The 22523-nt window shown below is 42.5% G+C and overlaps 1 protein-coding gene across 1 annotated transcript in view; it reads left to right on the plus strand.

Annotated features, from left to right (window-relative positions):
- Positions 1 to 21318, plus strand: part of NUP210 (nucleoporin 210) — a 66254-nt gene extending 44936 nt beyond the window's left edge. The window contains exons 23-40 of the mRNA XM_030501215.1: positions 274 to 409; positions 731 to 793; positions 1421 to 1600; positions 2848 to 2928; positions 3806 to 3937; positions 4131 to 4289; positions 4774 to 4865; positions 6313 to 6487; positions 10208 to 10383; positions 11712 to 11929; positions 12456 to 12592; positions 13391 to 13514; positions 14439 to 14585; positions 16444 to 16694; positions 17252 to 17471; positions 18066 to 18161; positions 18308 to 18391; positions 19370 to 21318. Of these exons, the coding sequence (XP_030357075.1) occupies positions 274 to 409; positions 731 to 793; positions 1421 to 1600; positions 2848 to 2928; positions 3806 to 3937; positions 4131 to 4289; positions 4774 to 4865; positions 6313 to 6487; positions 10208 to 10383; positions 11712 to 11929; positions 12456 to 12592; positions 13391 to 13514; positions 14439 to 14585; positions 16444 to 16694; positions 17252 to 17471; positions 18066 to 18161; positions 18308 to 18391; positions 19370 to 19470 (2572 nt within the window). The 3' untranslated portion in view covers positions 19471 to 21318. The remainder of the gene's footprint in view (positions 1 to 273; positions 410 to 730; positions 794 to 1420; positions 1601 to 2847; positions 2929 to 3805; positions 3938 to 4130; positions 4290 to 4773; positions 4866 to 6312; positions 6488 to 10207; positions 10384 to 11711; positions 11930 to 12455; positions 12593 to 13390; positions 13515 to 14438; positions 14586 to 16443; positions 16695 to 17251; positions 17472 to 18065; positions 18162 to 18307; positions 18392 to 19369) is intronic.
- The last annotated feature ends 1205 nt before the right edge of the window (positions 21319 to 22523 follow it).

Below are 22523 nucleotides of genomic sequence, written 5' to 3' on the forward strand. Positions count from 1 at the left end.
GTTAAAGGAATTGGTAAAACTCATTCTGCTCTCTATGGGAAATGTGTGTGTGTATTTGCATCCACCATGTAGGGCAGCTTTGCTGTGGCAGGGGGTTGGAACTGGATGAGCCTTAAAGGTCCCTTCCACCCTAAACCAGTCTGGGATTCTGTGATTCTATGAAATGTGAAATTTTGCTGAGGACAGTCACTTGGTCATCCTTACAATAAAACTGCTATGCACCGTGTCCTTTGCATTTGTTATTCACGTAATTTATTGTGTTTCTTGCTGCAGCCCACTCAGTGAAACTCTCGATGATCACACTGCTGCTTTTCTTGTCCATGGGATGGCCATTGGTCAGACGAGTCTTATGGCAACTGTTGCTGACAAGAGAGGACAAAGAATCAACTCTGCTCCACAGCAGATCGAAGTAAGTAATTTCAGATAAAATATATACATAAACAGAATCTATGTTATGATAGAATAGGGACAGTAAATCATTGTTAGTTTATAGAATAGTTATTAATTTGCCAGAAAAAAATAGATCATTCTGTCCAGAAGTTCCCAACTGCCAGTCTGCTTCACATTTGGTAGCTTTTGTCACTGCACCTGGTGAGTTAAGTTTCTACTTGCTCAATTTACTGTAATTAAGCAAATGAAGACCCAGTTTTGCACTTGTATGTGCTGGTTTGTGACATAATTCACCTGATTGATGTAGTGTGAACACAAGTATCCATATTTCTGTTTGTAGGTCTTTCCCCCATTTAGACTGCTGCCAAGGAAAGTGACCCTGATCACTGGGGCCATGATTCAGGTAAGGCATCTTACCTATTTTCTTTCTGTTGTAATTTCTATTTTAAAATCAATGTATATAACTTATTTTTCAGAAGTAGATACTTAATTGGCAGTTCAGCTGTCTTCACACTCAATCCTCTTCCCAACAAGAATAGCTCCATTCTTGAGTCACCTTCCATTTTCCTGTATTGCTGGATCAAAGGGTTTATATTTATTTTGTCACAGGAGTGTCAGCTTTTCCAGTGTTAAACACCAGCACAGGGTTGTTAAATCTCTCACATCGACGAAATTAAGCACAGTGAGTTTGTTCTGCAAAGTGAAACACAGAGCAGAGCTGCAACATGTGTGGTGAAGAGAAAGTGAGGTGAATTGTTCTGGAACTTTCTGGACTGGATGTAGCATCAGCCTATTGCGTTCTATGGAGCACGTAGTCCAATTCTGTGCTTAGCTCATGCATTTCCCTGCCTGGCATCATGCAGGGAGCACTGTACAGGAGACATAAGCCTTGAGATACCCTGGGAAGGTTCAGCCTTTGCTTGCTGAAGACATTGTGGTGCTGTGCTGGGAAGGGGCGTACCCTGTAACATTAACCAGAAGAAATGTCTGATAGGTTGATTTTAGTTGTTCTGTGTGCTGTTCATTACAGATTACTTCAGAAGGAGGCCCTCAGCCTCAGTCCAACATCATTTTCTCCATCAGCAATGATAAGATTGCATCAGTGAACAGCACAGGACTTGTCAGAGGAGTGGCGGTCGGGAATGGGACGGTGACAGGAGTGGTGCAAGCTGTTGATGCAGAGACAGGGAAGCTTGTTGTGGTATCTCAGGTAATGTTTTATGATATGGTTTGGGGCTAGAAGAGGCTCTCTAATCCATGGGTTTAGCTCAAAAGGGGTGAATAGTCCCTGGCTAGTAATGTTACTTTGTGCACTTCCCTGTTTTCCTTAAGGAGATGAAAAATTGGTGTTTCTTACTCCCTTGCCTGTAAACTACAGCATGTGCTGACACAGGCGATAATAGATACTGCTAAATCGTGCTGTACCTTAAAATAAAGTTCTACTGATCACCTAGGAGCCTTTGAGTGGTCTGATATCTTTAGAATTGATCAGTAGATCTAGAAAAGCCCATGTAAAGAAGTCTTTCTCAAACAGCAGAAGATTGTCCTTGCCTGCATCATGTTACAGTTTAGCAGCATCTTATGCCAGCAGAAGTCAGAAGGTAACTGTTGCCTGAGAAACACGTTGTCTCTTAAGCTATAGGCAGGCTGTATAGAAAGCTATGATCCCGTGCTGTGGTCTGAATCCATCCGTGAAGCTCAAGGAATGAGTGCCTGATGCTCTATCAGAATCTGTGTCCATGTAATTTCCTGCCAGCTGAGCGTGAGGGGCTGCTGAGCAGGCCTGGGCAGGAGGGAGCACATGGCCCTGAGGCTCAGGCGACGAGAGTCATGAGGCTCAGGACAACAGAACTTGGGCCTCTTCATTTGAGGTCAAGGCAGGACAGCTGCTGCACACCACGGAGATCTTCTGCTTGAAAGATGTCACCACAGGCCAAGAGGAGACAAAGTTATTTTAAAAATACATATAAATATAGCTGTGCCTTGTAACGTGGGGGCAGCAGCCTGCCCTGATGCAGTGGCAGGAAGCAGAATGAACTTGAAAGCTAATCTGCTGCCCAATGAGATCCAGGCCTGACCTCTTCCTCCCCAGTGTACAAGATAGGAATAAATCTATCAGGAATGTCAGGATTTGTGAAGAGGAGACATCAGAATATTGCACATACCATCCTTTATTCTTCAGTGTCCTGTTTGCTGCTTACAATTTGCATTTCCTTCTAATTCTCTCAATGTCTTCCTTTACCTCCAGGATTTATTACTCATTTTTCAATGCCTATCAAAAGTTAATGCTTTTGTAGCTTTTTGCAGTCCTGTCCATCTGTCTTTTCCATGATAAGTTACACACAACTGACACGGCAATAGTGATGATAGAATGGCAAAACAGTGGATAGATCCTGAAAGTGAAATGTGGTTCACAATTGATGAGTGCTTACAGTGTCTTCCCTTCCTCCCTTTTAGGACAAAGTGGAAGTTGAAGTAGTGCAGCTCACAGGTGTTAGAATTCATGCACCAATAACACGAATGAAAACCGCAACACAGGTTAGTCCATTTGTGATTAGCTTGTATTGCCTTAAAATATTGACCTGCAAGCTGTGCCCATTCCCACCAGATCAGCTGATAATAGCACTGCAGCTCTGAGGGGTACCCCTGCTGCTGCAGGAATGAATGTGCTGTCAGTGGAGGAGCTCCAGAGTTGAACATACCAGAACAGAAATCAGGACAAGTTTACCTTCTACACCAGAGTGATTTTCAGATATTCAGGCCTGCTGAAGAAGCATCATTTAATCTGGAGAAGGGTTTTCTCCTCTTCATTCTGTTTGCAGTGGAGACTTTATTCCTTTGTATGCTAAAAATCTACTGTATGTCTGCTATATCCAGAGCAACAGATATTGTTCAGATTATCTTCTAGTTTATAAGAGGCTGCATTTGCCCTGTTTCTCATTCCAAAATGGCTGCTAATTCTAACTCGTTGGTCCCAGGTCAGTGGATTGCAAGATCCCTGGTTTGTGTTTATATGTTATGGTGTCTTAATTTGGAGAGTGGGAAGAGGAAGTTGATGTGCAGAGCAGAGTTAATAAGGGAGATCATCTGGACAAAGATTTAGAAAACTACAGAGTTTGACTTAACTAAGATGAACTGATTTGAAGCTACAAATGGGACAAATGAATTACTAAGCTTGTCTTTCCTGATGGAAAACTGGTGCTTGTTTTATGTAGAGCATGTAGCAAGTGAGAATGCATCAAAGTTGGTGGTTGAATCTTCTGCATGATTCTTGTAACATACAGCAGCCAAACCGTTTGCTTTGTAAGAAATACCATCTCATGAGCAGTGAATTTTAAGTTGAATTTTATTTGCTGTGTGCAGGTTTGGTTAGCATCCTAAAATTAACCAAGAATGGTGGTTTCTGTATTTCTAGATGCCAGTTTATGTAATGGGCATCACCAGTAGTCAGACTCCTTTTTCATTTGGCAATGCAGTGCCAGGATTAACGTTCCACTGGTCTGTCACCAAGAGGGATATTCTGGATATCAAGACAAGACACAGCGAGGTAAATCGTGTGTGTTTGTACTTGCGTGTATGTGTGTCCTGGGAAAAGGAAACTGCCCCGTGGTGGAAATTGAGAAGATAATGTTGGTTCCAGTTACTCAAAGAGTGATTGTCTGCCTCGGGTCTGGTCTTCCCTCTGCATCAGTGTCAATTCTTTCCATGAGTAAAACTTTAATCCCTTTCTCCTGTTCAAGGCTTCTTTTCAGCTCCCTGCAAAATACAACTTTGCAATGGATGTTCATGGCAGAGTAAAGGGAAGAACAGGCCTGAAAGTTGTTGTTAAGGTCCTTGATCCTGCAGCAAATCAGTTTTACAACATGGCAAGAGAACTGTCTGATGAAATCCAAATTCAGGTATGATGATGATCCTCACAGGTAATGGTTTAATTATTTCAGAGTTGAATTCAAGTCTTCATTTAAAGCTAGCAATTTGAAATGCAAAGGAGTAGTTCCAGCTTAGGTTATCTTTGAGCCCTTACTCTTGTTTGTATCATGTTCTGCTGTTCGGAAGCCTCCAAGTTCCCCGAGCCGGTGAGGTTTAACTGAACAGTCACACATGGGTGTGATGCCTGAATGAAACGTGGGAGTGAGTTTTTGTTGCAGACCACCTGAAACTGAGGTGTCTTGTGGACAAGCAGTGTTAGAGCTGTCAAAGAACTTTGCTGCTGTTTCTCAAATATTCATGTTTAATTTTCTTTTTTACCATATATTTTATACAAAGTAAAGAACAAAAGCATGTTATAGTTCTGTGAGGGCTGGTTTGTTTTGAAGGTGAAATAAATGGAAATAAATGACTTGCTGCACACAACAGTAGCTGAAAATGGCTTTTATTTTCCAGGTGTTTGAAAAGCTTCATCTGATCACTCCAGAAGTAGAAGCAGAGCAGATCTTAATGTCACCAAATTCCTTTATTAAACTTCAGACAAACAGGTTAGTGATCAGTTTTCACACTGTGGTGTGTGATAACAGTTTATCAAAACTGTAAAGCAATTCTGTTTGAAGTAAGCTTTTAAAAAGCATATCACAGTACATCTGTATCATACACAACTTCTCTGGTGATTAATAGTATCTTATCTGTACTCAGACTTTGTCAAGTCTTGTATTAGTTAGAGTGTAGCTAGGAAATTAATTCAGTATTGGAACTTCTAGATCCGTACTTCAAAAGATGCTGAGCCAGTTGAAGCAGTGGCCACTTCCACTGGAGTTTTTTGTGGGTGATCAAGGCTTTATGGAATATACTTCTTTGTAGTTCTTGCACAGAGACTATGACTAGATTTTGAGATTCAAATGTCCTTTTCAAATGAGAAGTCATTTTTACATAGTCTGTTTTCAAAGACTGACATTTCAGACTCATTTCAGGCTTGACAGCTTGTTTTCCTAGCAGGAGAATGTGCAGGTATCGACAACAGGACATAGGCTGAGGCCTTGGAATTGGATGCATTTCCTTTTTTAAGGGGAGGGAACTTCTAGTTTCACTGGAGCTCCAGTGACCATGGCCATTCAGAATCTGTTTTGAAACAGTTGTATAGGAGCCTTGTCATTTGTAGTCACTTAATATTGATTTCCTTCCTCTTCTGAGCGAGTTAGTCATGAAGTTGCCAGAGAGCAGTTCGTACATGTCTTTGTCCCATTATCTTCACTATCCAGTGGTGGAGCCCTTATGTCTGAACTCAACCCCTAAACCCAATTACACTATTGCCAATAAAAGGGCAACTAAAATCCAGTTTTAATGCTTTTTTCCTAGGATCAAGTAGAGTATTTCTATCTCAATGGAGGAGCTTGGGAGCAGGAGAAAAACTCACTCACAGATCTTTTAGAAGATGTGCTAAATGACACTCAGAAGTAGCTAATGTCTGGGAGTGCCCCTTAATCGCAGTTTATGTGTTTGCTCTCTTTATTAATACACAAATGCCATGGTGAGAGTTACTCCAAAAATTAACCTTGTCTAGAAAAGCATTCCCAGGAAACTGATGGGATCCACTTCATCAAGCCCCTCACTCTGTCTCGAATACCAGCATTGGCCCTGGCAGACTAATCTCCCTCTAATACTGTTTACAGCAAATAGCACAGAAGCTGCACGTTGTGGCTTTAGCCATTATGAGTTGGAATCAAGTTTACATCAGTGAATGATGGCACTGCAGGGCAGTGGATGGGAACTAGCCTGCAATACACGCCTAAGCCAGACAAGACTGCTTCCAAGTGAGCTTGAATCAGGACTCCAGCTTTTCTTTCCTAGACTCCAGAACACAGGCTGCTCAACTTTTATTGCAGACATGTGGAAAAATCCACATATCAAATAGTCATCTTTTAGCTTTGCACAATATATTGGTGTAAATGTGGGTTTACTCATTCAACTGTTTTGTTTGCTTTTCTTAAGGGACCGAGTGGCTTCATTGAGTTACCGTGTCCTGGATGGACCAGATAAAGTTCCTGTTGTAAAAATCGATGAGACAGGTTTCCTTAACTCTGGGTCTTTGATAGGATCATCAACAATTGAAGTGATTTCACAAGAATCGTTTGGGATCAACCAGACCGTTGTAGCTACTGTTAAGGTAGTATTGTCTCTCTTGCTTTGCAGTTCTCCATAAGAAGTATATCTTTGCTACTACAGCAGGGATGGTAACAGCACATTTTGAAGTTCACTTCTGAAAAGAAATGGTCCTAAAAATCTCTTAAAAGGCTGGTAATTACAGAAGTTCAAATAAAAGAAGAAATGTTAATGTCATGAATATGTATTTCACAGTGTGTGTAAAAGGTAAATACCATCTGGAGTAATGAATATAAATGCAGCATCTGTTGGGAGGTACCTAAGTGAGGCCTAGATTTTCAAGATACCAGAGAGGTAATGGTACAGTGCCTCAAAATGTCATTTTCTCTGCTGTTTCCCAGCAGCTAAGCTTTTACATACAAGGAGAATCTCAGTATGAGAAATCCCATCTTATCAGATGCAGTGATGTAGCTGCTGTTGCCTGCATTTGGTAAGCTGACAAGGAGCACATCGAGGGCTGCCCCGTGTTCCTGAGCCACACTGAAATGGGGATGCTTCAGGGAAGGATGGAGCTGTAGCAAAACTCAGCAGTTTTCAGTCTAATGGAACATCTTTCTCAAAACTTTATCTGATGATTGAGCATTGTTATGTTGAAGTCAGATGTATCTTACTCATTGGGCATGTAGGACACAAGGGAACACGTGTCCTTCGTTTCTGTTCAGAAGCCCTTGTGCCAAGAACTTTCTTCATCCGGCAACATGAGCCTTGTGATACTGCTCCACCTCCTCTTGTCCCTTTTTACTCTGTCAGCACCTTTCCTGTGGCCCAGCTAAAGGAGAAGGACATAAAGTTGAGAAGTGACTTTGAATCCGTTGTAAGTTTATCTGTTTTAATCACTGTGAAGTGGCTTGGTTTTTTGCCATAATGTTCACCTTTGTCTGTAGGACAGCGTGTAGGTCTGTCTTCCTGGCTGGAGACTGAAAAAGAAGTGGTGCCTTAGTTTCAGGAATGCCACTCCTGCTGCGAGGTGGTGGCAGTGAATTTCTACAGCTCTGCTCCAGATGACCTTGTTTCTTCCCTTCACTGCTGGATCTGTTGAGTGAAAGACATCTAATGAGTTTGGGGTTGGGTCAGATGACATTTTGTCAGCACATAGTGGTACTGGAGTGAAATTCCCTCTTTGTGCATCCTTTCCATACACAGGATATTGCAGAACTATGCTGTCAGTGCACTCTGATGTTAAACTTGTGAGCTCTTTGTAGCAGGAACCATCTCAGTTCAGCATCTGGTACAGCTGCTTTGTTTTCCTGTATTCATTAGGGCTATAATACTTCGATAGAGACCATAATTTTAACCTCAGGTAATGTTGGGAGGTAACACAGTGCTGCTGCTTTCATTTTACAGATGCGGAACTGAGAGTTTGAGTGGTTTTGCTGAAGGCCATGTAGAAAAACTTGTGACAGAGCAGGGGCTGAGCTTGGATCTGTTGTGTCATTCAAAGACAGAGCCCTCTCCTTCACGCCGTCCTTCCTTTCATAAGTTCTTGTTTGTCTGTTTACAACTGTACACAATTAAGAACCAAAGTGCTGCAGCAGCATCACTTAACACTGAGACCTTCAGCTTTGCTCAAAACCAGACTATCTTACATAAGCTGAGGAGGAGGGTACAAGGGAGCAGTGACAGTGTGCTTAGTGTGGCAGCAAGCTAAGCACTCATCTGCACCAGCTGTACCCAACTCAGGGGTTTTAACTGAAAATACATTAAAAACTGAGATGCTCCAACAGTAAATAGCTGGTTTCATCAATAGGAAATGTAGCTGTTGTCCCTTGCGGGACAGTTCCTGAGATTTTAAAGTAAAGCAAGCTTGAAAATCTGTCAGGGAAATGGGGTTTTGGTTGGCTTGTAACCTCAGCTGCTTGGGCAGATGCTGCTGTGTGCTGATGTTCTACCTGATTGTCAGCCTGTGGAGCAAACAGTTGGGTACACTGATACTATAGTCCTTTCACTTCTTTATTTATTTCAGATTCACCAAAGATGCTGTTTGCTTGAGGCCAAATTTGTCCTTCCCTTTTTAAGTTTTGACATGTACATTTTCAGATTGCAGAGTTTTACATTTTAGCTGAGCCTCTTAGGTCAGAAAAAAGGGATTTTCCTACAAGATAAGCTTGAGGGCTTCTTTTAAAATAGTTTTCTGTATACATTTGAGGGGTTTTGCTTTGTATATCCTTCCATTATTTATTTTCCAACAGCTGTAACAGGAAGTACAGATACTGTTGGTTTTGTTGGGTAATTTTGGTGTTTAACCTAGATAAGTTAATCAAGAATAGTAGTAATATGTTATTTAAAAAACAAAGCCACAAAATTGTTGTGGAGTCTTGTCTTCAGACAAACTTCGTTTGCTGGAGTGTTACTGCAGAAACATGGGGTGTGCACATCTGGATAACCTAGCAGGCATTTCTGAAGGATCTGGAGCAATTCCTAACTTCTGTCTTGGTTAAGGAGAGGCACTGAGGCAAGCAGATGCAGCCTGCTGACCAGTTGGGGTTTGTCAGATCATAGAATCATGAATCAGACTGTTTTGGGTTGGAGAGGCCCTTAAAGCTCATCCAGCTCCAACCCCCTGCCATGGGCAGGGACACCTTCCACTAGAGCAGGTTGCTCCAAGCCCCTGTGTCCAACCTGGCCTTGAACACTGCCAGGCCTGACTGCTTTTGTCTGTCACACTTCACTTCTAACCACCAGTGCCTGCGGGCTGATGGCCTGGCCACAGCAGCAGCCAGATGCGTCAGAAACCCCCTCCAGCACAGCTCGAGGGAAGAACATGGGTGTTGTTCCTTCCCACCTCTGGGAGCCCTGGGGCCACCATGGCCAGTTCAAGGAGCAGCGGTTTGTAGTGTCTGTGGTGTCGCTTGGCAAGGATCCCTTGGGAACAGCTTTGCAGCTATTGCTCACGTTCCCTCTGCTGGGCAAACCTTTGCTGTTAGGAACTGCATGTTTCATCTTGGCTTTCTCACCTGGTGCAAGGGCACTGGGGAAACAGTGACCATTTCATCCCCTCGCTCTCACATACGTTCCACGTTACTCCTGTTCTGGTAACTGGAGAATGAATTACACTTTTTAGTGCAAGAATTACAGGGAGAGAAGTCTAGGGGCCACTTGTGGTCTTGCATATCCAGGGAGTCTTAACAGTTCTAATTTATAGGACGATAATGTGGTCTCTGAAGTCTGCAGTGTGTGTTTGTACATCATTACTGTTTGCTTCAATTCCCAGTGCTATTGGAGAAGAATGCTAATATCTGATGGGAGGGTGTAAAGGAATCAGAGCCAGACCTTTCCCAGCAGTGCTCAATGATAGGGTGAGAGGGAACACACACAAATTGAAACACATGGAATTCTGTCTGAACATAGGACAGCATTTCTTTACTGTGGTGGCTATTGAACACTGCACCGGCTGCCCAGAGAGAGGGTGGAGGCTCCATCCTGGGAGGTGCTCAGGGCCTGCCTGCACGTGATCCTGGCTGCAGGTAACCCAGCTTGAGCAGGGTGGGCTGGACTAGGCCATCTCCAGAGCCCACTTTCAACCTCAGCTCTTCTGTGATTCTGTGGCATTCATGTGCTGATGACAAATGCTCCATGTCTCAGAACTGCCATATGGCTAAACATACAGCAAATGGTTCATAGAGGAAGCTTTGGATATTTGCATAATAAGAGCCCTTTTAGATGACTTTATAGAGGCATCAGAAGAAGCTTATTAATGTGCTTTTCACTGCTGATGTTTTTACAGGTCTGCCCCATCTCATACCTGAGGATCTCCATGAGTCCTGTTCTGCACACGCAGAACAAAGAGGTGTTGCTGGCTCTCCCCCTGGGTGTGACACTGACCTTCACAGTCCATTTTCATGACAACTCTGGAGATACTTTCCATTCACATAATTCTGTGCTCAACTTTGCAACAAACAGGTAGGTGTCTGTTCCGGGTGTTCATTACAGAGAACAAAAAAGGCCAAACACTCATGGCCCAGCCACAGCAAGGAACAAGGATTGTTCCAAAGATATCAAGCGAAGATATCAGCTTGGACTGGCATTAGCAAAGAACGGGTTTCATCTCTGTGGTCTTCAGAGAGACTGTAGGAGAAAGAAGAGTTCCAGTTAGCAATGGTTGTTCTCTAGTCATTGGTAAATTGCCCAGATAAGCATGATCCCCCATGGGACATGCTGGGGGACATTTCTGCTGTAAGTGTCTCTGAATCATCAGATGGCATCCACATAAACAATTGATCTTATCAGCATTTCCCTCCTTTTTCCTCCCGGTGCTTTGTTACCCTGCCTCACCTAAGCCTTATGCAAGATGGTGAAGGTTCTGGATCAGGGGCTGTCTCTTCAGGTTCGCTCATACAGCCTTTGCACAGCGGAGCCAAGCCTCAGAAGGGCTTTGGGTCTCTGCCTCAAAGAATAATAAATATTATAAACCAGCCTTCTTTGGGCATTAGTAATCCATCACCAATTCCATCACTACCAATGTAGCTTGTTTTCTGCGGAGCATCTTGCAGTTAGAACACAGCGATCATGATTAAAAGCAGGGGAGTAAAAAGGGAAGTTCTTCCTTACATCCAGCCTGAACTTCCCCTATTTTAGTTTGAACCCACTAGACCCTAGACCGTGTCACCCAAGGCTTTGTCCAGCCTGGCCTCGAACACTGCCAGGGATGGAGCATTCACCACTTCTCTGGGCACCCTGTGCCAGCGCCTCAGCACCCTCACAGTAAAGAACTTCTTCCTTATACCCAACCTGAACTTCCCCTGTTTCAGTTTCAACCCATCACCCCTTGTCCTATCGCTACAGTCCCTGGTGCATCCTAAATGATCCCACTTTCTCAAGTTAACTTGCAGTGAGTTCAGTGATCGTATTTTGGTACATGCTACATAATTAGTGCTTAAACATCACTGATTGCAGTATGGTTTGAGCAAGTGCCTGGAATGAGTGAGAACTGAAATTTGCCTCAGTAGCAGCTGAATTATTTTAATCTCTTCTTCAATTTATCAGACTTTAATGAAGATAACCAAGGCCAGGTTGGATGTGGTTCTGGACAACCCGAGCTAGGTGAAGATGTCCCTGCTCATTGCAGGGGGTTGAACTTGATGAGCTTTGAAGGTCCCTTCCAGCTCAAACTATTCTGTGATTCTATGATTGCTGAAAACCTAAGAAGGGTTCAACACCCACTATTTGTTATAGAGATAATGACATTAGCAAACTTGCCTTAATATAAAAGCATTTCTTTTTATTTGTAGAGATGACTTTGTCCAGTTTGGGAAAGGAGCCACAAACAACACCTTTGTAATCCGGACGGTAAATGTTGGCTTGACCTTGCTGAAAGTCTGGGACACAGAACAGAGTGGAATTGCAGACTACGTCCCGCTTCCTGTGCAACATGCCATTTTTCCTGAGCTCACGGATGTGGTGGTAGGCGATGTCCTCTGTTTGAGCACCTCTCTGCTGAACCAAGAAGGTAAGTGGTGCTGCGCTGCTGTGGTTTTGCAGCTTTGTAATTTGACATCAGCGCGGCTCGTTCTCGTTCTCAGGAAAACGAAATGCATAATTTATGATGTTTGTTCAGAATCAAATGTCACTGTTCTTGTTAATGATAAAAATAGGTTTGATCAACTCCTCTAACTTTAATTGAACCATGCAATATGTCACTTGTATTGAATTTGTGCGTATCAGACTCCAGACATTTCCATGCCATTTGCTTGAAAGGCTTGTTTTTATGGGAATCATGCAGAGTCAGGACCGTCTAATTTCACTTGCTGTGTTTGACTCAGGCAAATTAACAGGCTTTTGTCGGCATACCTGTGAGTCAGTCTGGTGCTGGGCTGCCAGCCTCCCACCACAGGAGACCCTGGAGCCTAGTTTCTGTGTACCCCTGCTGCTGTGTGGTGGGGATGTACGTACGGACACCCATGGGCTCATGAGTGCTGCACTTATAGGTGACCTTTGCTGAACAGTGTCCACATGGTGTGTGTGTGTGTTGCCAGGCCCGCGGGGCACGTGGAGCTCCTCACTAAGCAGCGTGCTTCAGGTTGACCCCAAGACTGGTGCAGCCGTGGCAAGGGAGGCCGGTGTCGTCACCGTCTACTACGAGATCCCTGGATCCCTGAAAACATACAGAGAGGTGAGGCACCACGCACCCTGCGGCACTGCGCACCCTGCGGCACTGCTGCGGCTGGTTTGCTTCAGTGGACCCTCACCAAAAATGCGTTCTGTGGTTTTAGTTTTTGTTGGTTATCAATATTTAGAAACATCCTTTTGAAACGGGAAAGTACTAGAAATGCAAATGGTTGGAGTGTAGTTGGTGTATATCCAAACACGTCATGGGTTTTTTTTCAACCATCGATGTTAAGGAGGAAAGTTCAGCGTAATAGTTTCTATTCTTAGTCTGTACTGTTGTTATGTTGTACACTTTGATTCCTTTGCTTGGCTAAGTTGTTTCAGATGCTGAGCAATTTGTGAGCGTGGCTGTTCTTGTGAATGAAGTTTCACTGCAGGATGAGATGTCAGCAAGACCTTTCTGAAGTGTCGTGGCGTGTTACTGTGCATCACTAACAGAACTACTCAGTTACGTTACTTTGTTGATCTGCAGCGCAGTCGTACTGTTGTCACAATTCATTCTATCAGCTCACATAAGCACTAGATGTGCTTTTGAAATTAAATTTGGACCTAGAGCTTTATGCCTCTTAACTTCTGGGGGCTGGATACAAGGGTTTTACTAGCTTTACCTGCCAGGAGAGGCAGGTTCTGCAAGCGGAGAAATGTAGGATTTCTTATAAAGAGAAGGATGACCTCTTGGAGTGTTCTCGTCTGTTACCCACGCAGGGGTGTGTGCCTTTCGCAGTCACTCTGATCTGGTTTTGCCTTAATTTTTATTTGTTAAACCAGTTTTTGGTAGCAATGTACTTCATCCTTTTTTCAGGTATTGATTAACGTACCTCAAAGGACTACAGCAGTGCATGTAAGTGGAGTGAAAACAAGCTTACAGGGAGTTGCAGCCTCCAAAGTAATCGTTTCAGTTGGGGAAAGAAATACAAATTTGAGAGGTATGGTGGAAAAAAAATCTTGATGCAATTGTTTGTTGTGTGTTCGTATATTTGTGATGGTGGTTTGAGGGTGTTGCGGGGGGGTTTGGTTTGGTTTTGGTTTGGTCTGTGAAACGTGTAGCAAGATCTTTCTGAACCTCTAGTGCCTTTCCAGACTCTCTAGCGGAATCTTAGGGCACGTTAGAGAGTTGGGAGGCTGTTCTGGGGCACTATTAAGATTTCACCACCGATAAAATCAGCAGATAATAGAAGAATCATTTTTGATCATATCAAAAACCAGTTAGTAAGCAATCAGCTGGTAAGTTGCTGATAATTCCAATTGCCTTCTTGAAGTTACCACTTTTTCTTACTTAGCATGGTTAAAGTAGTGACCGTCCCTAAATCCTTTACAGAAATTGTCAGCTATCAGGATCAATGCAAGGATTAAGCATCAGATCATGTCCTCTGTTTAATAAGTTGTATTTTGTTTAATTAGAGTTCGTTTTAGTTTTTAGCTTAACTTTGCACTTGTCCATGTAGTATTTTATTGTGCCTTATGTAAATCATTAGCCTACCGAAAACCCGTCTTGCCAGAAACTAGAGCATGAATCGAGATTCCCAGGTTCATATAAGTTACTCAGCAGCCACATCTGATCTGAAAATCCTCTTCAGTTCAGTCTTTCCTGTAAATAAATTATTCCTGTCAAAAAAACCGCACAACATATAAAATTGTTGTCTCTCTGGGACCAGACCTGCAACAGGGCAGCTCTCTCTGATTTCCAGCTATTTTAAGATCATCATAACCTTGTGAAACTATTTCAGAAGGTGGCAGAATAACGTGGTATTTCAAGCCATGGTTTTGCTTTTGATGATTTAAAAATGAATTAGTTATTATTTTATTTTCTAAATAATTAATTAGAGATTAAATTATTTCCCCCCCTTTAGGGGTGTGCTCGCCTGCTCAGATCGAAGCCATCTCTGAATTACAACCACAGTCCATTATCAGCTGCCATCTAGGTTTTAGCAACGGAGTGTTTGACTTCCCAGCACGTGATATTTTTCTAGCAGAACCTGGATTTGATGCAGTTTCAGGTAAGATGAGACAAGATTCCACGCTCCAGGCAGACACTTGGAATTCTGCTGTGGTTTAGTCCAAACCTCTTTGACCTGGCAGATTTCTTCCTGAAGCCTCTGAGCGTTGCTGTGTGGGACCTCAGGCTGCAGTGAGGAGTTAACGTGCACTCTCCTTGGTCAGCTCTACCTGACAAAACTATTCACTTGTTTTCAGAGGACGCTAGGAACCGGTGGCAGCCCATTTCATATGTTTCTCAGGGTTGTAGTAGTAAGTCAGGAAGAAACTCAGAAACATTGTTTTACTGGGGAAGGGGGAAACAAACTGCAAATTTAGATCCTAATTTTGCATGTTACTGCTCATATATTTAGAGACAGTCCAATCATAGAAGCATGGAATGGTTAGGGTTGGAAAGGACCTTAAGGTGGCACCTTGAGAGAGAAGTGAGGGTATTGCAGAATGCTGAACTGTACAAAAACTAGATTGCCCTGTGTGTAACAATTTAGAAAGGGATAGCAGGCCCCGTATTTGTGAAGCTATGGAAGTAAATCACTTCCTCCTTGAGCTGGTACAAATGAGCAGTCAGGTGACAGATATTCCAAAATTAGGTATCTCTGTAGCTGTAAACATCTTGTGGCTCTTTGAGGTGTGTTCTTGGCCATACATCAGTGCCTTTACCATTAGTACAGTGGAAGTTAAGACTAAGGATAAGAGAAGCAATCGTGAGTTTTAATGTCTCTCTACCAAGGATCTTCAGTTTTCACCAAATTATGCTCTACAGTCAACTATTCTGCATGTTTGATGCTGGCCTTTTGAAAGCCCTGCTACTGTAGTCACTACAGTGGTACTGACCTCAGTGATTAAAGTGGGGGGAATGGTGTAAATGTGAAAATCTGCTGGAAGTAATACATTTTGAACTCTTTGTATTCAAAGAATACAAAGAATTTGTATAGAAATTCTTTGTATGCTTTCAAGCTGTTCTGCCCAACCCAAGTGCTGTAATGTCTTATGAAAGGCAAAATTCCTGTGTATCCCCAAAGCAACCTGAACTGGGACTTAAAAGGAGGGGAAATGACCCGGTACTGTGGAAAGGTAAATAAAATTGTGGAAGTCTAAGCCATGTGTTAGTATTTCATAACTATAACAAGGTTTAAAAAGAACCAAAACACCATGGACTGTATAGAAATTACATCAATTATCTGGTAGAGTAGCCCGTGTACCCCCTGTGTAAAACACTGTTCTACCTTGCATAATAGCGGCTGCCTCTGTGCTGCACCTCGTGAGCTGCTTGTTACTTATGCTTTGTATCTTCATACTGGGGGATTTTTTTATTCTCTTTATTGTTAATAATAGACAGATCCTGTAAGAGACTAGAAACGTGGTGAATACCTAACCTTTAAAGAAGCTTTTCTAAATAATAAACCATGTCTCCACAGAGCTGGTGATGGTAACTTATGAAAATTTTAATAACGTCAAGAGAAGAGAGTATGAAATAGGATGTTAAATTCTGTTTTCAGTAAAGCTTTTCTATCAGGTTTAGCATAAATGTTCCATTCAGAGTGGAACTGAATCTCAATGGCATGTTAAAATAAAACGTGACTGGAAACTGCCATTTCCATGTTTTTATCACGATGTTTACTTTGGGACAGAAAGTACCCCAGCTGGTTTAGAGCTTGGGTTGATACATGGCCCAGCAGACACTGTCCTGTTCACCTCTGTGCTCCTGATCTTGCTGTTTGTTGAATTTTTCCACCTTTTTTAGCTCTTCTCTAAAGACTTCTAGCTCTCTAAAGACATCTTTAGAGAAATCTCACCCTGCATGGAGGAAAAATCCATAAAGATGAGCAATTAACAGTCAAAGTGCTTTTCTTTCTCTAGGACATTACACCTGTTCCATCACAATGCACAGGCTGACTGACAAGCAGCTGAAGCATCTCAGCATGAGTAGAACTGCTCTTAGAGTTACAGCTTCGATCCAAAGCAGCCACTTCTCTGGGGAGCAGATCAGCACTGAGGTGCCATTCAATCCCGGGTTTTATGCTGACCAAACGGAAATGCTTTTAAGCAACCATTACACAAGCTCTGATGTGAAAATATTTGGTGCCACTGAAATTCTTGATACCCTGGAGGTGAGTGCATTGCTGGAAAGTATCACATCACAGGTGAAAGCATTTTGGTCTGTTACATGCAGCTTTCTAGCCAGAGGCACTCTGTGCCACCTTTACCATGTCAAGATTGTTCCTGAGATGATTTAGAAATACTCACCTTGGAATGTGTTCCTCTTCAGTTTTCACTTTTGTTTTGGGGTAGTAGGAACATGTCAGGCTCACCCGTGTGCTACCTGGGGCGTGTGGGGAAGCAGAAAGTCTGCCTGGCAGCAAGGGTAGGTTCTTGCCCACGTACTTGTTTGACTGCCCCTGGTTCACATAGCCCAGTAAGGGATGCTTGATTTCTGCCTGTGTGGGGTTAGCCCGCGCCCACAGAAAGAGCAGTTAGCAGGACAGCCATAACAATGAACAGGAGTGGAGTGTTACAGGTGTCACTGTGAAGTTCCAACCAAGACTCCTGAGAGTGAGCTGCTCTGTGTTTCTCTGGAGTAATGGGTTTCTGATGTGTGGCCTGGAAGATGGGCATGTGCTGGGCTTTCTCAAGCAGTCTGCTTCAGGTTGGCTTTTTTCCTTGGCAGGTGAAATGTGGGTCACCAACAGTGAAGGCATTTGAGAAGGAGAAGTCCTATGGGCTGCCTAGTTATGTAGTCTACACCGTTAGTCTGTCTGATCCAAGAGTTTCAAGCCAGGGATCCTTATCAACCACTCTGACTGTCTCTAGTCCTATGACTGACCAGTCTATCACGATCCCAGTGACGGTGATTTACTTGACTGACAGAACCAGTGCACCAGTGAGGCGTAAGTTTATCTCTAAACTTCATATGCCAGAATAAACCCTTAACTTCCATTAATGTTCATGAGGTTACAAAATTTGATGTGTGAAAACCTGATCTGGCAGCTAACACTCTGATGGACCTGTAAGCTGCTCACTGTGACCGGAGGACTCAAATACAATTGCTTGTTATGACTGAAGCTGAACATATTTCCCTCTTGGGTCAGCCCAAAATATTCTGTTCAAGTTGGCATCAGTATCCAGTGCTGAAGTGTCTGAAAGCATTTTTGGTTTTTGCTCTGCTTTTCTTTATGCTCAAGCATGCCTTGTTAATTTGAAGACCAATCAGCATTTTGGAGCTGAGAAGGTAAAGAACATACTTAAGACGTTGTATATCACTGTCTTAAACTGTTATTGGCAAATTTTGCAAAGACTGCATTGGAAATAGTCACTAGAATCGAAGTCTAGTTGATTGCACTGAGTTGATTACACTTATTTGCTGTAAATAAAACCCTTCTTTTGTCTATCTCAGTTTGAGTTAAGAACTGTTAACTCTCTTAAAGCAGATTGAAGAAATGCTCTTCTAACTCAGTATTGTCTCCTCTTAATCAATTCTGCAGATGGAGCCAGCCTATTCCAGCACTTTCTCGACTCTTACCAAGTAATGTTCTTCACGCTTTTTGCACTATTAGCAGGGACAGCTGTTATGATTATAGGTAAGAGAGTTGAAGATTGCCAAGTATTTTTTCTATAACTTCTTACAGTGCATTAGCTGTAAGAAACAAAGCAATAATTGCCATGTGAAATGATCTTATTGGTTTGGTTTTTTGTTTTATTTTGGGTTTTTTACCATGTCTTCCAGTCTATCATGCAGTTTTCTCGCCGAAAGAAGAGCACAGTCATCCACCATTTACCCCAAGGGCCACTCCTCAACACACCTATAACAGTAAGCAGCTGTTACCCAGTTCTAACTGAATGAATTGATTACTCTGGCTGTTGCGTTGGGATTGAACACAGGGAGGTGTAACTGTGAGAGACTCTGCACACTGAATTATATTCCAAGCACTGTGCCGGTTCCTATGAAATTTGTTGCCCCTGCCCCACTCCCCAACTTCCCCTTTAGCCACTGCTAGTTCTTGTGAAACACTCGGCCAGCTTCAGCCACACTGGAAATAGGGAATGGGTTAAAAGTGTGAGAATTCCTGCAAATCACAGGGTGGGTAGAGGAGAGACATCCACAATTCTGCTCCTACTGAACTGTGGCACATGCTGTCAGTGTGCTGGGAGGTGCTGTGAACTGGGGCTGCTGTAAGAGACCGGGAAGGGCCAGGGCAGAGAGCAAAGGACATGGGGCTCTAGAAGGCTTGGTTGTGTTGCTTGGGGAACAGTTTGTTCCTTCACTACTTCTGATCTTGCAGTCATGTTTTAGCATGGTTTTGGTCATCATATTTATTCCCTATTTTACCTATTTGCAGCGTTGCAGAATCAAACTCCTTCAGAAATAGCAAAACCCACCCATTCACTTGGAAGGTCTGTGATAGACAGTGGCCATTAAAACAGAATCCACACTATTGCAGCTGCATCTAAGTTGTGGTGAGCTGCAGTCCTGTTTGTAAAAACACGTACCTGACACTTCAGGTAAAATAAGGCAAATTCAGAGTTATTTGCCAAGGTGAAATGTGTTGTGCCCCCCTCAGACTTAATTAATTCTTGAATTAAAGTCCTTAATAGGAAGCCCTACAAAATTTTGATACATAGAAATGTCTTTTCAACAGGCCATAAGCTAAAGGGGTTATTTCACTTTGAACGGATCACCAGAGTCGCTTGCCAGGTGTTGCAGCAGGTGATAACAGCAGTTATTTGTTTCTTACTTCCACCACTCCTGAGTCTGACTGGGTTTGTTCTCCTTTTCCCCGGGTTTTAGGTTTCTCTGCATCACCTGTGCTTCCCTTCAGTCCTCAGTCTTCAAGCAGGAAAACAAGCCCATCGTCCATGCTCTGGAGCACAGGCTATGGTTCCCGTTAGGGGCAGTAGGACTCATCCTTGTGCACTAGGGCTGGAAAAGCAGAAAAATACAAAAACGAGTGCCTTTAACAATTGTGAATGTCAGAACTTTCACAGTTTTGCTGTAATTCATCTCTGGAATGGAACTGGCTTTTTTTTTTTTTTTTTTTTGATATGTATTTAGAGCTCTTTGAAGTTTTTCCTTTTTTTTTTGTCAGTGTTCAGTTCTTTGGAACTTCCTTTACCTGCTGTTTTACGCTTAGATGACAAGGCTGGCTGGGCAGAAGCCAAGTTTATGCTAAGCTTTTTTGCACTCTTCAAGCAACTGGAGGTTATGTCTAAGTGATAGTGATAAAAAATGTTATTTTTTTGTAAAAATTACCTTTTTAGTGAAGTTTTTTTTAAAAAAAGAGAAATAGAAAAACAGGTCACATATGAGTCAAAACTATGAAGGGATTGTATATTTCAAAGAACTAGTTTTTATTTTGAGTTCCAAAGACTCAGGAATGTACTGCACTGATAAGTGTTCTCACATTTAGCCTTACAATGTGATTCATCACCATAATGTGCTGGTTTAACATTAGGAATGCTGGAACAACTGTGAATAATTTGGAGCTGTTTTTACAACAACAAAAACCAAGAAAACCAAAACTCTCTTAGTGCGGCTTCCTTTGGGTACAACTGCAGTATTCCTATCTTGTTACTGTAAGCACTTTTTTTGGACTGGAATGTGAAAGCATGTGCCTTCGAAAAGGACCTTTCTTCTGGTAGTAAATAGTTGAAGGCAGTTATCTTAACTGTGTTCTGATAGAAATAGAATACATTTATGTAGGTCGTTTCACACATAAAAGTACCTCTGTAGAAACTGAGCCGCCTTTTATTACCACTAGTCGCCTGGTGCACTGGAAAGTGGCTTGTTTCACACTTGGAATGAGTGACCTCTTCAGCTGGTTCCGTCTGCTCCTCTCAGGTGTATTCATGTACAAACAGATACAGCTGCACCCAGAATCTTCCTTTCAGCTGCCCAGTAAGGCATTACTGGGATGACCAGACTTTGGAATAGTTGTACCATAATAGTGTACTAATAAGTGCTCGTTTGTAAGTCTGTAAAATACAGTGTAAGATTTAATCGCTTAAGTATTAAAGTGGGGGTCTTTTGGTTGACTTTTTGGTTTTCTTCTTGACAGACAGACATAAAATGCACAATTCTGGGCACACCAGAAAGTACTCTGCTCACCCAGGCAGTTACCACTGTGTGCTCAAGTGTATTTTGCTTTCTAAACAAGATGGCAGTGAAGAATGCTGACTTGAACTTTTTTCTTATGTGTAAAATTAATTTGGAAAGACTGGTTCCAGTTCTTAGTCCTAAGGTACTTCCCTGAGAATAGGGGAAAAAAGAAAAACAAAAAGTATTGCAGTAGGATTGTTATTCTGAGGATTCTAATATTAATCCCAGTAATTTTTAATCCATAAAGAGGATTTTGCAGCTAAGGACTTTGTTTACATATAACAAGTATCACAGTTTGAATTGTGAATATTCTGGGTGTCTCTCCTAAGGACCATAATGACAGTGATGGCAATTGCCCTACTTCAAATAACAAAATAGCTTATGCAAAATACATTATGTGCAGAACTGTGCGGGCAAATAGTTGGAGGAGTGGAATGCAGACGTTCATGGCATACAGTTTTGGTTTCACACAGTATTACAAAACTCAACATTGTTAAATGTTATTATATTGAGTCTTGTGTAACTTACTGGCTGGTTTTGGAGAAGTTGTGCCTTACACGCTAGTACTACTTGACAATTTGGATGTAAATAATATGAGTTGTATCTGTATTATTTAATAAAGCTTTCTAAGATTCCCTTTAGTATGCTGTTGATGGACTTGTTCTTTGGCTATTTACAGGTTGGCACTAGACTGTATTATTTGTACTTCACCTCCTATTACCCCTCAGTACTTGGAGTCTTGATTTTACATTCTCAATTTTGATGGTGTAAAGTTTTTACATATGACTTTTCACCTAGTATTTGTGGTGAGGGGCTTTTCCCAGGTTTCACTAAGGATTCTCAATGCCTGCTCTAGTCAGTGGGGGCTGAAGAAGCAGCTCTTAATTTTCCAGGTTTGTGCAAACTTCCCACTCTGTTCATTTGGGTTGTTAAGGAAAGGATGTCATCTTTCTCCTCTTGCTTTGAGAGAGAAGTGAAAGGGGCCGGAATATCTCAGTGCTACTGCAGTCAACATTTCAGAAGTGCTTGCAAGAAAGGTTTTAATCTCCTGTTCCTTCTCCTTCCTGTTCAGCCTAGCCTGTGATTTGCAAAAGCTAGAGCCAGAGCAGAGTTAACAAAAAATCCAGTGTGAAATAGGGAGCTGGTATGGGTCAGGATCCAACCTGCTGCAAGCAGTAGCGAGGCTTTTGCCTTTAGGAGCTTGAGCAGTCTGTCAAGTGACTGCTGTGTGGGTGGGATTTGGGGTTATAAATTTTACTGCCAATGCAAAGATCGATTTTTTATTTATTTTTTAAAAACGGACTGAAGTTGTTGTCCCCAAATCGGGGTTCTTCAGCCGGTGTGCAGGGAGCCGATGGACACATGGACTTGAGGTAGTTGTTCATTCCATGTCTGCGCAGAGAGGGGTGCTGGGTGGTTGCTCCACAGGGCCAGCATACCCTCAGCTGCCAGCTCTCCACTTGTATGCTTCTCAAACAGTGAAACCAGTGTTTTCTGTTAATGGTCTATATCTACAATCATTGGCTCTTACATTCTCTTGTCTCTGCTTAATGACACAGTATAGATTGATTTCACTACACTTGTTCCGTGAATAAGGGACTCTGTGGGCAAGGGTATCTGATCTCAGCAGCGGTGATTTTCAGTATGAGGATGAAACAAGTTCCTTTAGGAACACAGTTACACAGTTACCTTCTGTTGAGCTTTTCAAAATCACTTCTGCCTTCCTGGTGTCTGAAGTTAACTGTTACTCATCTTCTGATCCCCATGGTTCATGTACCACCCTGCTCCCTCTCCTCAATGTCTGTGAGCTTATAGGGAAACAGTGGTTTTCCTTGCAACATGCAAT

This window comes from Strigops habroptila, chromosome 11, assembly GCF_004027225.2.
Source record: "Strigops habroptila isolate Jane chromosome 11, bStrHab1.2.pri, whole genome shotgun sequence".
NCBI lineage: Eukaryota > Metazoa > Chordata > Aves > Psittaciformes > Psittacidae > Strigops > Strigops habroptila.